The sequence below is a fragment of the Bos grunniens genome, chromosome 29, assembly GCF_055505025.1.
Source record: "Bos grunniens cultivar Pamir isolate PY7600 chromosome 29, Bosgru_T2T1.0, whole genome shotgun sequence".
Classification (NCBI taxonomy): domain Eukaryota; kingdom Metazoa; phylum Chordata; class Mammalia; order Artiodactyla; family Bovidae; genus Bos; species Bos grunniens.
The window spans coordinates 11,604,904-11,620,043 of NC_141193.1; the positions used below are offsets into that span (position 1 = coordinate 11,604,904).

The 15,140-nt window shown below is 46.9% G+C and overlaps 1 protein-coding gene across 1 annotated transcript; it reads left to right on the plus strand.

The window, feature by feature from the left end:
* The first annotated feature begins 3,922 nt into the window (after window positions 1–3,922).
* On the plus strand, window positions 3,923–12,803 carry LOC147342090 (pregnancy-associated glycoprotein 2-like). Its single transcript, XM_086384103.1, has 9 exons — window positions 3,923–3,990; window positions 5,166–5,316; window positions 6,126–6,243; window positions 6,343–6,461; window positions 7,656–7,855; window positions 8,722–8,838; window positions 10,723–10,925; window positions 12,357–12,367; window positions 12,538–12,803. The coding sequence occupies exons 1-9, from the start codon at window positions 3,938–3,940 to the stop codon at window positions 12,688–12,690; spliced, it is 1,125 nt and encodes a 374-aa protein (XP_086240229.1). The 5' UTR covers window positions 3,923–3,937; the 3' UTR covers window positions 12,691–12,803.
* Window positions 12,804–15,140: the final 2,337 nt, after the last annotated feature.

A 15,140-nucleotide genomic window follows, 5' to 3' on the forward strand; every position in this document is an offset into this window, starting at 1 on the left:
ACTGCAGTCAACCTGTCTCCACTGCTGGGTAGCTTCTTCCTCAGGAGACCAGTTTTCCTGGTTTGTTTTGGACTTTCCTTGTTTATAAACTGGCTGTTCTGTGTACTGAGAACACCCTCGACTCTGGGTAGCCCTGGACAGTTGGTCCTTTTAACACAACCCTGGGTGTGATTTCATGCAAGTCTTGGAGAGGGAAGCTTCAGCCTGTTCCCACAGGCAACTCTGAAACCTATGCTGTGCCTCAAAAGTGCCCCAACCCAAGGTGGGGGAGCTGGGCTTCTACACTCCCACCAGCACCTACCTGTCAGCCTTCAACCAATGGCCACCTGGTATCTATGGGCCCTTGTGTTAGATCCTCCAAAGACAAATCAAAATTGATATTAGAACCTAAGCACACCAAAGCCTTGGAAAATGCAACCTCAGATCATATCAAGGTGCTCTACACCCCCTTTGCCTGCTCCAGGATCATATCCGAATTCCACAAACAAAGAGCTCCTTCTGGTTTCTAGAGCATTCTTTTTTAATTTTAATTTTACATTGGAGTATAGTTGGGAGAAGGCGATGGCACCCCACTCCAGTATTTTTTCCTGGAAAACCCCATGGACGGAGGAGGCTGGTGGGCTGCAGTCCATGGGTTCACTAAGAGTTGGACACGACAGAGCGACTTCACTTTCACTTTTCAGTTTCATGGATTGGAGAAGGAAATGGCAACCCACTCCAGTGTTCTTGCCTAGAGAATCCCAGGGACGGTGGAGTCTGGTGGGTTGCCGTCTATGGGGTTGCACGGAGTCAGACACGACTGAAGCGACTTAGTAGCAGTAGCAGCATAGTTGAGTTATGATCATTTTTTTCAGTTTCAGGTATAAAGTGATTCAGTTGTACATATACTTGTATCCATAAAGATTCTTTTCCTTTATAGGTTATTTCAGAAAATTGAGCATAGTTCCTTGTGCTATGCAGTAGGTCTTTGTTGATTATTTATTGTATGTGTGTGTGTGTGTGTGTGTGTGCGTGCGTGCATTATTTGCTCAGTTGTGTCCAACTGTTTGAGACCCCATGGACTGTCAGGTTCCTCTCAGGCTCCTGTCCATGGCTGTGCATGGTAGCCTGTCAGGCTCCTCTGTCCATGGGATTTCTCAGACAAGAATACTGAAGTGGGTTGCCATTACTTTGTCCAGGGGATCTTCCCGACCCAGAGATTGAACCTGGGTCTCCCGCATTGCAGGCAAATTCTTTACTGTGTAAGCCACCAGGGAAGCCCCATTTTTTATTTAATAATGGGTATATGTTGGGGCTTCCCAGGTGGTGCTAGTGGTAAAGAAGCCGCCTGCATTGCAGGAGAACTAAGAGACACTGGTTCGATTCTTGGGTTGGGAAGATCCCTGGAGAAGGAAATGGCAAATGAGGTTAATCCCAAACTCTCAACTGATCTCTACTTTTCCCCTTTAGAAGCAATAAATTTGTTTTTGAAGTCTGTGAATCTGTCTTTCTTTTGAGGAAAGCATTTCTGATGAACCTGGACAGGCCACTCCCTGGAGAGGAATGCATTTCAGCCGAACAGAGAGCATTTCCCCATAGCATTACACACAGACACATTGTTATCAGGAAGATGCAAGGACTGGTGTGATTGTTTCTAAACTTCTCAGGCCAAGCTCCAACTCAAGTTTGGGTCCCCTTTGGTGTCACAGTGCAGCCCCTCACACTTGACCCCGCTGACCTTGGCATCAGCTGTAATAAGATTCCAGGAGGTCAAATGAAGCTGCTCAAGCCCTCGGGCCAGCTACATGTCAGATGGAGCAAACTGCCTCTCCTCCAGGCAGCAGTGCCAAAGCAGCTCCTAGAGCAGCTGGAGTCCAGAAAGCCTCCACTCACCCAGCTCAGGCTTGGAGGCCCACAAGGATTCATTCCACAGCTGGACAGCCTCACACTGAGATCACACAACTCCTGAGGGACTGATACCCCAACTCCAACTTGCTTGAGTTCCAGGCCCCGGCTTGTCATGAAATTCCCTTGGTCTACAGCAACCTTGGCCAAGCCCCTTCTGCTCTCTTGGTCTTGATTCTTCATCTGAAAACAAGAGATGGAACCAGATGGTCCCTCACATCATGACATGATCCCAAGGCAGCTCCCAAGGCCCAGACAAGTTCCTCACATACAGCAGGTGGAACAGGCATGAATTTGAGTACAAAACACCTGATTACTTTTGCTAATTACACATTATTCCTCACCACCTGACACTCCCTGGATGCAGTCATTAGACACAGATGTCACTGACTTCCAACACATCCTGCAAAGAATTCAGGGTGGAGGTCAGGAATGCAGTATTCTGTGCTCTGGTGAAACTGACAGAATGAGCCTTCAAAGAAATATTTTCAACAGATTTTATGAACCCTACTTCTTTCTTCTTCTCATATCTAGAAAAGCACTAGAATCGTTAATCTAGACATCTGTTCTTCATAACAAACACTAAACCTCTGCCAAAATGTGTGCTTGACTGCTTACCCACTTCAACAGATCACATAGCCACTGACCTCCCCCACACACTCACCTCCTCAGCAAAGTTCCTCAGAGCTACATGAGAGGTTGTCTCCCAGGCTATAGTGCTTGTTTGTCCCAAATAGAACTTAACTCCCAACTCACACATTGTTTGTTTGTTTCACTTGACAACTTTTTATAAAATGGATATAGCATTTACCATGAATAGAAGCACCCTACTCATATTAACTCATGGGGTAGTTGGGTTATTATCCCCTGTTTAAAAATGGGGAACATGAAGACCAGATAGGGTAAGTAACTTGCCCAAGGACACACAGGTAGTAAATTAAAATCTCCAAATATCACACATATCCCTGCTTGCAGTTTGAATAACAATGATGTCAGTGACAATGATGATGATTTTGAACTGTGGCATTGGAGAAGACTCTTGAGAGTCACTTGGACTGCAAGGAGATCCAACCAGTCCATCCTAAAGGAAATCAGTCCTGAATATTCATTGGAAGGACTGATGCTGAAGCTGAAGCTGAAGCTCCAATACTTTGGCCACCTGATGGGAAGAACTGACTCATTGTAAAGACCCTGATGCTGGGAAAGATCGAAGGCAGGAGAAGAAGAGGATGACAGAGGATAAGATGGTTGGATGACATCACCAACTCGATGGACCCGAGTTTGAGCAAGCTCCAGGAGTTGGTGATGGACAGAGAAGCCTGGTGTTGTGCAGTCTTTGGGGTCTCAAAGAGTTGAATGTGGCTGAGCGACTGAACTGACTGAACTGAATCTAGACCCCAGCCTTCGTATATGTTTGTTGGATGATATAAAGTATTTGTGAATGCCAACATCACATTACTTCCAATACTGAAACCATGAAGTTGTAATAATGCTCCAGGCTAGAACTTTGACACAGACTGACATCAAAGGTGCCCCTGATCTGTGCTTGTGCCTCACTACCTAAAGCCACTTGTAAGTCATTGCACTGCCCCCAAATTCTTCACTTTGCCATATAACCTCTTTCCCTCTTGCAATCTCCTCTCCAAATAAGGACAGTAATGCACATCTCATCTCATGAAGCTGCTATGAAGACCACATCAGATCACAAATGTCTAGCAGAGCCCCTATAATTAATTTTTATCAAAATCTTAGTATTCTTTTTTCTCTCCAGATGGCAAGAGTCTCCACATTCCTAGTTAGTCTATGCAGCTCAATTTGGTTTTTTAGTCCAGCACGTAGGAAGTGATTACAGTGAAAACCCTTGTATTCTGAGAATGTTCCAAGCCCATAATTTACAGACACTGAGGGAGTTAAAGATTTTATCAAGGGTTTTTTTTTCTTATCATATAGAGACTCTTCCAACAGATTAGAATATATAAAACTAGGTGATCATCACCACCACTGCTTGTTTAGAACCTGATCTTTTCTGAGTGCTTGGACCCAAGACGGAAGCATGAAATTGCTTGGGATCCTTGGGCTGGTGGCCCTCTCAGAGTGCATAGTCATGTAAGTACAGAGATCGTATGTGGCATCATCTCTCTTCCTTGGATTTTTCTTGTCTTCCGCTTCCACTCATCAGGGTTAGAAGGGAATGAAATCAATCCCTGACAGTCCTTCTTGTTTCTTTTCTGTTTATTTTTTCCTGGCAGTCTTAAAGTTCAATTCTCACTTATTGATGAGTACCTTGCCATGGGCACCGTGGGGCGCAAGGGTTTTAGGGTAAGCCTTCAGGGTTTAACAACTAGGGGGGTTCAGTCACATCATGACCTAGATGAAAATGGCACTCCTTGGAATTGTTCAGTAGACAACCTGTGCAACTGTAGGTGTGGTCCTGCGTAATAGCATTTCTCGTGCATTTGCTTCTCAGTCTTCTCTCTGCTTTCTCTCTACTTGTGCATATATGTGTCTGTTTCTTCATCACCGCATCTTTCTTTTTTATCTCTCCATCTCTTTGGATGTCTCTGTGCATGCAGAACTCTGCGTTTTTTTCTTTTCTTTTATTCTTTTCTATTTTGATTCTTCCTTCCTTCTCTAGCCTCTTAACTTCCTTAATTTGTTCTCCATCTCCTGGTGTCTTCTCTCAACCCACTCTTCTGCTTGAACCCTGGAGGAAGGAAGATCAGCAAGATTATTTCTAAGCTGTTTTACTTCCAAGAAGCAGTGTGATCACAGTCAAGTCACAAACTCCCTGCATTTAAGATTTCTAGCCTGTGAAAAGAGGATAATGATCCCTCTTCTGCCTCCCTCTCAAGAGATTTTTTTGAGAAAGATACACTGGGATGGCCACAACAATGCTAATGACTGTCACTGTTGAGACATCCTATATATCAAGTACATTATATCCATCTATATAATGGATATAGCTATCATATAATTTCAGTTAGTACACAAAACATTCTATATGGGGGGTGTGGATTATTACATTCTACCTTTTTACCAATGAGGAAACTGAGACTTCTACTGGTCATATGCCTTACCCAAGATTACATGACAGAACCTGTATTCAGACCTAGGTCTTTGCAATGGTATTTCCATGGCATCTTGATAATAACATGACACTCACAAAAATGCTTGGAAAATACACAGTGTCATTACAATGCCAGGTATGACAGTTATACTCTAACATGGACATCTGACTGCAGCCTCCTCTTTGTTTTCTCTTCCTCATTGCTCTGTGAAAGAATCCCGCTAATGAAGATGAGCACCATGCAAAAAACTCTCAAGGGAAAAAACTTGATGAACAGTTTCCTGGAAGAACACGCTTACAGCCTGTCCCAGAATTCTGCTAATGACCAGAAATTCTCTACACATCCCCTGAGGAACTTAAAGGATGTAAGTATATTGGGAGGATGGTGCTCCCCAGCACCCCTGGTGCTCTGGCCTAGCACTGGGGCTCATCTGGAGGTACCAGGTAGGATGTTGGGGTTGGGGCTCCTGCAGGAGGCAGAAACACTGTGGGAACAGGGACCCCACTCCCAGAGGAGAAGGCATTCTCATCCTCAACTCTTGGTCTGTGGTGACTGGGCCCAGCAATGACCAGGTGACCATTAAACCCCCAGTTCTGTGCTAAAGATATTAGTTTAAGTAGATTTTTCTTTCTGAATGAAGTGAGCCATTGAGTTACAGATGAAGGCTCAATCATGGCTGATCAGAAGATCAGTCAAGTGTGAAACCCTAGGAAGAGGATGTTCAGCTTCCATGGATCCAAGAAGGACAGCGGTAAAAAGTTACTGAGCCACCATGGCATGTGATGCCATAAAAATCTAACACTATAGTTACTATTACTGATTTGAAAAAGAGGTATCATCTCTTCTTCAAGAATGAGCAAGAGTAAGCACACATCAAATGAAAGGGTCACCTGCATGCTGTTGATTGGACATGGTCTGAGATTAGAGTGAGTGGTCTGGGGTGACCTAGGAGGGTCATCTGGAGAAGGAGGTGTTCATACTGGATACAAAGAGGAGACTGGAGAGCTTCTAAAGTGAAGGCTCCAGTCTGAGCAGAGGCTGTGATGTGGGGTGTTTGGAACATGATAACATGATGTCAGGAGACAAGGAACACCCAGAGGGTAGGAGTGTCTGAGAATCGGGGGTGGACACTGCAGCCAGGCCTGCCCTAACCTTCCCTGCTTGGTCCTGTAGATGTTCTACTTTGGAAACATCAGCATTGGAACACCCCCTAAACAGTTCAGCGTCCTCTTTGACACCGGCTCCTCTGACCTCTGGGTGTCCTCTGTCTTCTGCCACTATCCAGGCTGTAGTGAGTACCATTTCCCTCCCCTTGCCCATCTTGTACTCCCCCTTGCACTTCCTTCTTGGTTCCTGGCACATGACAGACCCTCATCTTTTGTGTCTGCAGGTAAACACAGACTCTTCAACCCTCGTGGGTCTACCACCTTCCAGATGACAGACCGTCACATGCACTTTTGCAATGAGCTTGGGGACATCACTGGGTTTTTTGGCCGTGACATTGTTCGGGTAAAGTGGAAACAGAAGCAGAGTCAGGACCGGCCCTGGGAGCAACTGCTGCTTATAAAACAGATGCAGGGCTAGATGACAGGACCCATCCTCCCCAAAGTCCCTTAGATATTTGAGGCCATCCCAAATAACCCTGTCCCTAGGGAGAGAGCATCCTTGCTAACAGAATCTCTCAGAGTGGCTAACCCAGAGAGCGGCTTGGGGTGTGGCCTTGCAGCTCATTTGCCCTTGAGAAGCTCAAGGTTTATTTTGCTGGGAGCAGGGAGAGAAGGGGGAAGATCATCACTTTTATCTTCTCAGAATGTGCCGGGCACTTTCATGGTAATAGTTATTTAACCCTGCAACAACACCATGCAGCAGGTACTTGTATTATTTTCATGATACAGGTAGGGGAACTGAGGTGCAGAAAGCAAGGGCCTTGCAAAGTTCACACATGTGGTAGGTGGTGGAGCTGGGCTGGTCAGTCAGGATTCAAGCATGTGTTGGATATTTGGGGAGAGGATAAAACTGATCTGGAGCCCCTAGGGGCAGCCGAGGGCTTCAGGTATCCAGGCAGAGAAAGCAGGTGGGCACACATATTGGAGGAGCCTGTTAGGGTTCTCACTCTAGGGGGCCTCTGAGAGTCAAATAAAAACTATGGCCCACTTCCACCAAAGTCCCTGAGTATTTTCCTTCTCTAGCTTGCTCTCTCTCACTTACACACATACACATACACCCACATCCCCCAAAGCCTGTTTTCCAAGCAGAGTTTTCATAAGAACCTAGCCAGTGACCTTGTATAATGGGCTTACATCTTCCTGGGCAGATGCAGAATCCATGATGCATTGCAATGAATTCAGTCCACTTCTGTTATCAGATCACAGTGATGCCAAAGAGAAGACTACCCTGCTCTCTACCCACTTTTTCCTCAGGTGGGAACCATTTGGTCTTGTCCTGAGTCTTGGTTACCCAACCTGTACAGAAGGCATGAGGCCAATTTGACTCACTCAGATGGTGTTTGCAGGACAAGCAGGTGGTGTTAAAATCCACATCCCCACACCAATGGAAACCAAGTTCCTGTCCCAGATTGGTCTAACTATCTGAGATCAACTCAAGACACAGCCAGGCCTCAGTTCTTCTCTGCAGTACTAATGGTATCTCCTCCCCAGCCCCACTTCACAATACTTTATGTGGGAACACTCTCCTCTCTCACAGATCGGGGACCTTGTCATCATGAACCAGACTTTTGCCCTGACCTACAGGCAGATTAGCAAGATCCTGCCATTTGTACCTTTTGAGGGAGTCCTGGGTTTGGGCTACCCCAGCCTCGCCACCTCCAGGATCATCCCTGTCTTTGACAGCCTGATGCTACAAAAAGTCATTTCTGAGCCCGTGTTTGCCTTCTACTTGAACAAGTAAGTCTTAGCTGGACAAGCCCTCTCTTTAGATTAGTTTTAAGATACTTGCAGTTGCATAAACAATTATAGACCACCTGATTCAGAGGTTTCCTGATAGTCTGGCCCAGGAGAACTATGTCCTTAGGGCCCCACCTATCCCCAACACTGGTGTTTTGTAAATAAAGTTTTATTGGAACAGAGCCGTGCTCATTGGCTCAAGGGCAGCAGCTTGGTCCAGGGAGATGGAGGGAAGAGGGAGAGCAACCGAAGGTGTCAGGAAATGGGTTGGAGAAAAAGGCAACAGGATTTGCTGATAGATTTGATGTGGAAAAAGGAGAGGGATGGCAGGAATGTTTCCCCACTCATAACATTTCACCGGGAACCCAGGGCTAGTTACAATTTGCAGGAACCAGTGAAAAATGAAAATGTGGGATCTGTGAGTGTGGGCCCCATGGATGGCACAGGTCACAGGCCAGTGAATCCAACCCTGGGTGAGCCTGAACCCACACCTTTAGCACCCCCTGGCCTGAGCTCTTTTGAAGAATGATAGTTTAGACAAGGGTAAGCTAGATCCCTCCTGCAGGGAGTCTTCTGATGGTATCTTTGAGCACCCATGGCACTAGAGGGGACCAGGCTCTCTTCAGAAGGCTGGGTGGTCAAAGCCTGGCCAAGCTGCCCAGCTTCTAACCACTTCTGTGCCTCTGATTAGCCCATGACCAACCTTAGTCAGGTTCTCAGTCCCTACATGTCTCAATTTTTGCATCTGTAAAATGGGGACAGTAGCAGCGCCTCTGATGTGTGGATAAGCACAGTCATTGTGTGGATAATGCCAGTCATTGCCTGGCATTACTCTTCTCCAATGACACTCCCCCTTCTTTCTCCAGCAAGGAGAAGAATGGCAGCGTGGTGATGCTTGGTGGGGTGGACCATTCCTATTACAAAGGAGAACTCAACTGGGTACCAGTGTCCAAATCTCTCTACTGGCAGATAACTGTGGATCGGTAAGCCTCTCTCTCTAAGGGCCACCCCAAGTGATGTTACCACATGTACACACAGACTCAGGCAGACACACACAAATGCACGCACAGACACTTAGTCACACACAGTTATTCTCCACCCACAGAGACACACATATAGACCCACACTGACACACACAGAAACACACATATAGGCACACATATAAACATGCACAAGGCACACGGATACACACACACAGAAACACAGACACATTCAGATGCACATGAGCAGACACAGAAATACAGATACACACACCACCCATAATTGCCCCAGGCCTCCTGACCAGGGCTCTGACCAGGGTCCTGAACAGGGTCCGGGTAGATGTGTGTAGCCCTGGGAGGGGTGTACCTACCATGTTGTGAGGTAGGGAGCATGGTTTGAGGACCCTAATGTGCAGTGAACAGAGGATGAAGGAGAATTTCACCAGCCTAAACAGGGTTGTGATAAGATGCCCGTAGCTATCTGAGACCGAGGGGATTCTCAGTACACAAAATTGCCTGTTTAGCCTTGGACTATACAGTCCATAGGGTCGCAAAGAGTTGGACACGACTGAGCGACTTTCACTTTCATTTTCATTTTCAGAAACAAAGTCCTGGACAAACCTGGAAAAACTAGTCTCTTTAGGGAGAAGCTACCTAGCTGTGGAGAGAGATTGGCTGCCCTCCACAAGGGAGGTTGGCTCCCTTGTGTCTTTTATTTTGGCTGCATTTTCCAGAGCACAGGCTTTCTCTAGCTGTGGCGTATGGAGGCTTCCCTAGTTGCAGTGCGAGGGCTTCAGCTGTTGTGGACTGCTGGCTCTAAAGTGCCTGAGCTCGCTGTTTGCAGGCCTTGGGCTCAGCAGTTGCAGCACGCAGGCTCTTTTTGGGCTATTTGAGCTTAGTTGCCTGGTGGTATATGAGATCTTAGTTCCCCAACAACCCATGTCCCCTGCTTTGGAAGGGCAATTCCTAACCACTAGAATTAGTGTTTAGGGAAATCCTTGTCTGCATTCTTGAGACCTAAAAGCAACTCACAGAAAGAAACAAACCACCTACTCACCCCCAACCCTGGGCACACAGTGGGGCAGGGGCTGAGAGAATCAGGAAGCTGGGATCCAGGAGAGGCATGAGAACAAGTGGCAATAATGATGGGACTCTGGGTGATATCCTCAGAAAAAAGTTTGGGTACCCTTTGGAGGTCCCCTGAGCTAACTCAGGCATTGCCTGGCAGGGCCCTCAGTGTCTGATTTGGGTAAAGGGGTGGTGCTGGAGACACTCACTCCCAGGACAGTCTGGTCTCCCCCACCAACAATCTGAGCATCTGCTACCCGGGGGAACCTCTATCTTCAATGTGTGAGTTGACCCATTATTGGCCAGATACAGGTCTCTGTATCCAGTTGAAATTTTTCATTCATTTATTCCACAAATGCCAGGTTCTTGAGGGAGGCACTGAGGATACAATTTGACCTACATCTAGTACGGCAAACATACATGAAACAACTTACATATATAGTGATTTACCACTTTGGTACATGCTAGACATGAGGAAGAGTCCACAGAGACTGAGCAAGACCAGAGCCTGATCTAGTTCAGACTTCCTTCAGAATGGGAGAGTTAAGGTGGAACCTGGAAGATGAGGACAAATGAGCTATACAGAGGTGATGGGGATCTTCTAGGAAGGGCACCAGCACAAGCCCACGACCTGAGGTAGGAAGAGCCTGGTGCATCCAAGAACTGAAAGGAAGTCAAAGAAGGTGATGTGAGCAGAGCAAAGGGAAACAGAGTCAGGGCAAGAGCTGAAGGACTGTTCTGGAGATAGTCAAAGAGGAGGCATTCCTGGGGGAGGCTTCAGAGTGACCCTGGTGCCTGCTTTGTTCCACTGCCTCCCAGCATCTCCATGAATGGGAAGGTGATTGGTTGTTCCAGTAGATGTCAGGCCATTCTGGACACCGGGACCGCATTCGTGCATGGCCCGACAAGACTGATCACCAACATTCAGAGACTCGTCCGCGCCAGGCCTTACCACGGTTGCCAGGTGAAGGATCATGCCACAGGTTCACTCCAGGGCTGCCCATACAACAGGGATTTTCTGGGCTGACCCCTCTCCCTCTTTCTCTTACAGTACTTGATTTCATGTCATGTCCATACTACAATCCCTCCTATCATCTTCACCATCAATGGCATTGACTACCCAATGCACCCTGAAGACTACATTGTGACGGTGAGGGGCCAACCCTGGGGGCCAGTTCTCAAATCTGGGACTTGCAGGAACCCTTGGGCTGCTGCTGAGAGGACAGCGGCCTCTGCAGGCCCAGTTGCACCATTACAGATGCTGCTGAGCCCTGTGGTTGGGCCAATGCCTCCCTCAAAACCAACCACGTGAGAGTAAAGGGCAGTCTGGCACTCCCTCCTTCTGAAATAAATGTAGAGACACTAGCTGGCATGGTGGGAGTTACAGGAGAGGAGAACACTAAGGGTCTCTGGCCTCACAGACCTTCAGTTCAACCAGAGAGCTCAGATGCAGAAACACGGAAAGTCAGCTCTAGCAACCCCTGAAATAGACCATGTGACAAGGTGGGTTGGCTGAGGGCAGTCCCAGTGTGCTGTCCCACCATAGTGTTTAGCAGTCTCCCTTCCTATCTCGAAAGTGTCCAGATTGGGGTGATAAATTACATGATTGCCTTAATCCTTGGCTGCAACTTCCCCTTGCTAAGCCCCAAGGCCTCCTCTGTGAGTTGGGGTACTGACCCCTCTGTGGGAAGGATGGATACTAAGGTGAATAAAGGGTGCACAGTGACTGCTCAGTCCTGGTACAGGGTGGAGGCTTCACATCAGCTCCCTGCGGGAGTTCAGAGCAGGCTGATGGGCTCAAAGAAGGCTAACCATCAGCCTCAGGGAGTAATGAGGAAGCCTGCTTGTGTTGAGACAACTCTATACTGGATTCCATGCACATGGCACCCCTAGGGGCTGTGCAAAGGTGGGACAGGGACAGATTAGGGGTGATGAAGCCTAGAGACTAGGGGAGCACCAGGGTAAGTCACCCGACCCAGCCTGGAGTGGCCAAGGATAGTGATTGTGGGCTCAGGAAGGCTTCCTAGAGGGCCTGAGCACAGTCTTAAAAGAAAAGGGTTGTGGGGAAAGGGGAGAAGAAAAGGCGCTCTGTGCAGAGAAAACATCTAGCCAGTGTCAGAAGGAAAGAAGACAGAAGGAAAACAGCAGTGTAAGGGGAACCACAGACCATTCTTGTTCTTTTAAAAATTTTTTTAATGAAGTATAGTTGATTTGCAATGATACGTTAGTTTTTGCCATACAGAGAAATGACTCAGTTTCACACACACATACACATATATGTGTGTACATATACACTTTTCCTATTCTTTCCCATGACAATTTATTATGAGATACTGAATACAGTTCCCTGTGCTATACAGTAGGACTTTATTGTTTATCCATCCTCACTTTATCAGTTTGCATCTGATAATCCCATACTCCCAATCCTCCCCTCTTCCACTCCCTTCCCTCAGGAAAATCACAGGTATTGACCCTTCTTAGTCTTGGATGTATGCCCTTTTCTGCAGCTGTGGAGAAAGCCACTTGTTTCTTACCAAGGAGGGAAATAAAACGGAGAACCTACCAGCTCTGCATATTGAGGGGGGTGGCATGTAAGGGCTCAAGCTGACTGGTGTGCATTTCTTTCTCCCTCAGAGTACTTGCAACCTCTGCTTCAGCGCTTTTCTAGGAGGCACAGAGAAAGTGACCAAATCAGAGACCTGGATACTGGGTGACGCCTTCCTGAGGCGGTATTTCTCGGTTTTTGATCGAGGAAACCACAGAATTGGCCTGGCTCCCGCAGTGTAAATGCTGGCCTGCTACAGAAATCAATCAGGCCCACTCCAAGCACACACTCAGTCACATGTAGGGCACTCCTTCCCAGGAATGCTGAGGAACTGTGTTTGTTGCTCTGCAAAACCCTTTTCTCAGTAAAGAATAAAGGATTTTATCTCAGTGGTGTTGATATGAATGGGTACCTCTCTTTGGGTCTGGGAGGTGCATCATAACCAGGCTGGACCTTGTCCCAGGGTTTTATATCTCTAGGGCATTTAACCAGGAAGGAAAGAAGTTCAGAAAACATTAGTTTACCTTGGAGGTCTCTGATTGGTCTACCTCAGATCTTGTGTCCAGCCCTGGACCAACCATCCTGGTGAGGGCATAGGGTCTTGTGATTGGCTTTATACTGTCATTTGGCCCTGCCCCCACAGGCAATGTGATTTCCAGTTTACTCCAGAACCATGACGTTGAAATCAGAGAGAAATGTCAACAAATGTAGTGGCTGGGGGATGTTCTAGACCATGGGAGAGTTTATGACTACCCCACCAACTCCACCACCTCCTCATTCAGAGGGATGTTAAAGGGTAATAAAAATAGATTCTCTTCCTTCCAACTCAGAGGCATATTGGCAGTGGCCTTCTGCTCTCGGGGGGCTCTGATTGAAGAGTTTCGCACTGAGATGGTTCCCTTTTGTCCCCCATCCCAGCTGTCAGCTCTCTTCCACCCACGTCCACTGTGTCCTTTCCAGCTCCATTTCCCATGTGGCAGGCCCATGTGGACTCCTGAGCCATCCCCCTCTTCCAGGGACCAGCACGCCCCTTCCCTTCCCTCTTTGGGGGTGGTCTCTTTATTGATCTCCGTGACTTGGTAGTGGGTTCCTAAATCAGCCCTCTATCCTGTGGGCCTACCACAGCACCTGTCATATAGCACCCTTTTCAATGCTTCTGGGGAGGATGCCACTCATATAACGGGTGATCCAGGGTACAGAGAGCCTTCATCCTTTCTGGGCTTCCTCCAGGGGCAGAGGTATAAACCATTTGGTTTGAGCTGCCATGGTTTGGCACTTTGGGAGTGGAAGCATCACAGGTTCTTACCTGGAGACCCTAGACAGAGGTCTAGGCTGGGTATAGCAAGAATCAGAGGTGAACGCAGGCCCAGAGGAGAAAAGGAGCAAGAATGAATGAATCAGGGGGAAACACAGCCCAACACAATGCATACTATGGGCCTTTACTCAGGCAAGACATACATCAGCAAAAGAAATGTCTCTTTCTTTCCTTCCTCATCTATTCATTCAGTACAAATTTACTGGGCACTTACTATATGCCAGGTGCTGTGGTGGACCCACAAGACAGAGGGCTGATTTAGGAACCCACCACCAAGTCATGGAGATCAATAAAGAGACCACCCCCAAAGGACAGGCCCAGGTGGAGAAACCAACAGAGATGTTGGTGGGAGGCCAAAGGAGTGAGGGATTTCCTCTTTAGGGAGACGAGGAAAGGCTGGCATAGGCCTGTTGGAGGGGAACTGACTTCACTCTTGCCACCCCACACTGAAACATATCTCTACACCCTGCAGTTACCATCCATGTGCAAATCAGCAACATGGGTGTGGTTACGTGTGCCTGGCCCCTTTGGGATGGCACTGGATTATGAGCAGTTTCAGGAGACTGGAAGAGGACCCATTGCAGAGTTGATATAGGGGGCAAGGTGACAGTAGAAGTAACTGTTTCTTTTTTTCAACAGTAAATATCGGAAGTGATGTGTGTCTAAATTTCTTCATCAGAGCTGCAATGAAAAAGAATTACAAGAGGCTTGATAAACTGTTATTGTGGAACAAATTAATAATATATTAATGCATCAGTGATGTATAGAATGTTTATGAAATGCAAAATATTAAAAAAAAAAATCTTGAAGTGGGCTAAGTGGAGACTCAACTGAACATTATCTCAAACTTATTTTCCCAACGGTCTTCATAGAACCATAATGTTTCTGTTGGTGAGAAAACACCAATAAGAGTAAGAGTAATTCTTTGCTTGACTACATATGCTATCTCATCAGGCACTCTGTCTATCAGATCTAGGCCCTTAAATCTATTTCTCACTTCCACTGTATAATCATAAGGGAGTTGATTTAGGTCATACCTGAATGGTCTAGTGGTTTTCCCTACTTTTTTCAATTTAAGTCTGAATTTGGCAATAAGGAGTTCATGGTCTGAGCCACAGTCAGCTCCTGGTCTTGTTTTTTGCTGACTGTATACAGCTTCTCCATCTTTGGCTGCAAAGAATATAATCAATCTGATTTTGGTGCTGACCATCTGGTGATGTCCTTGTATAGAGTCTTCTCTTGTGTTGTTGGAAGAGGGTGTTTGTTATGACCAGTGCATTTTCTTGGTAAAACTCTATTAGTCTTTGCCCTGCTTCATTGCATATTCCAAGGCCAAATTTGCCTGTTACTCCAGGTGTTTCTTGACTTCCTACTTTT

What these genes read in the sequence shown, in the direction of transcription:
- LOC147342090 (XM_086384103.1), top strand. Translation starts at nt 3,938, where the DNA reads ATGAAATTGCTTGGGATCCTTGGGCTGGTGGCCCTCTCAGAGTGCATA. An exon ending in CTGCCACTATCCAGGCTGTA is followed by an intron (nt 6,244 to 6,342) that starts GTGAGTACCATT and finishes TTGTGTCTGCAG; the next exon opens with GTAAACACAGACTCTTCAAC. An exon ending in TTTGCCTTCTACTTGAACAA is followed by an intron (nt 7,856 to 8,721) that starts GTAAGTCTTAGC and finishes TTCTTTCTCCAG; the next exon opens with CAAGGAGAAGAATGGCAGCG.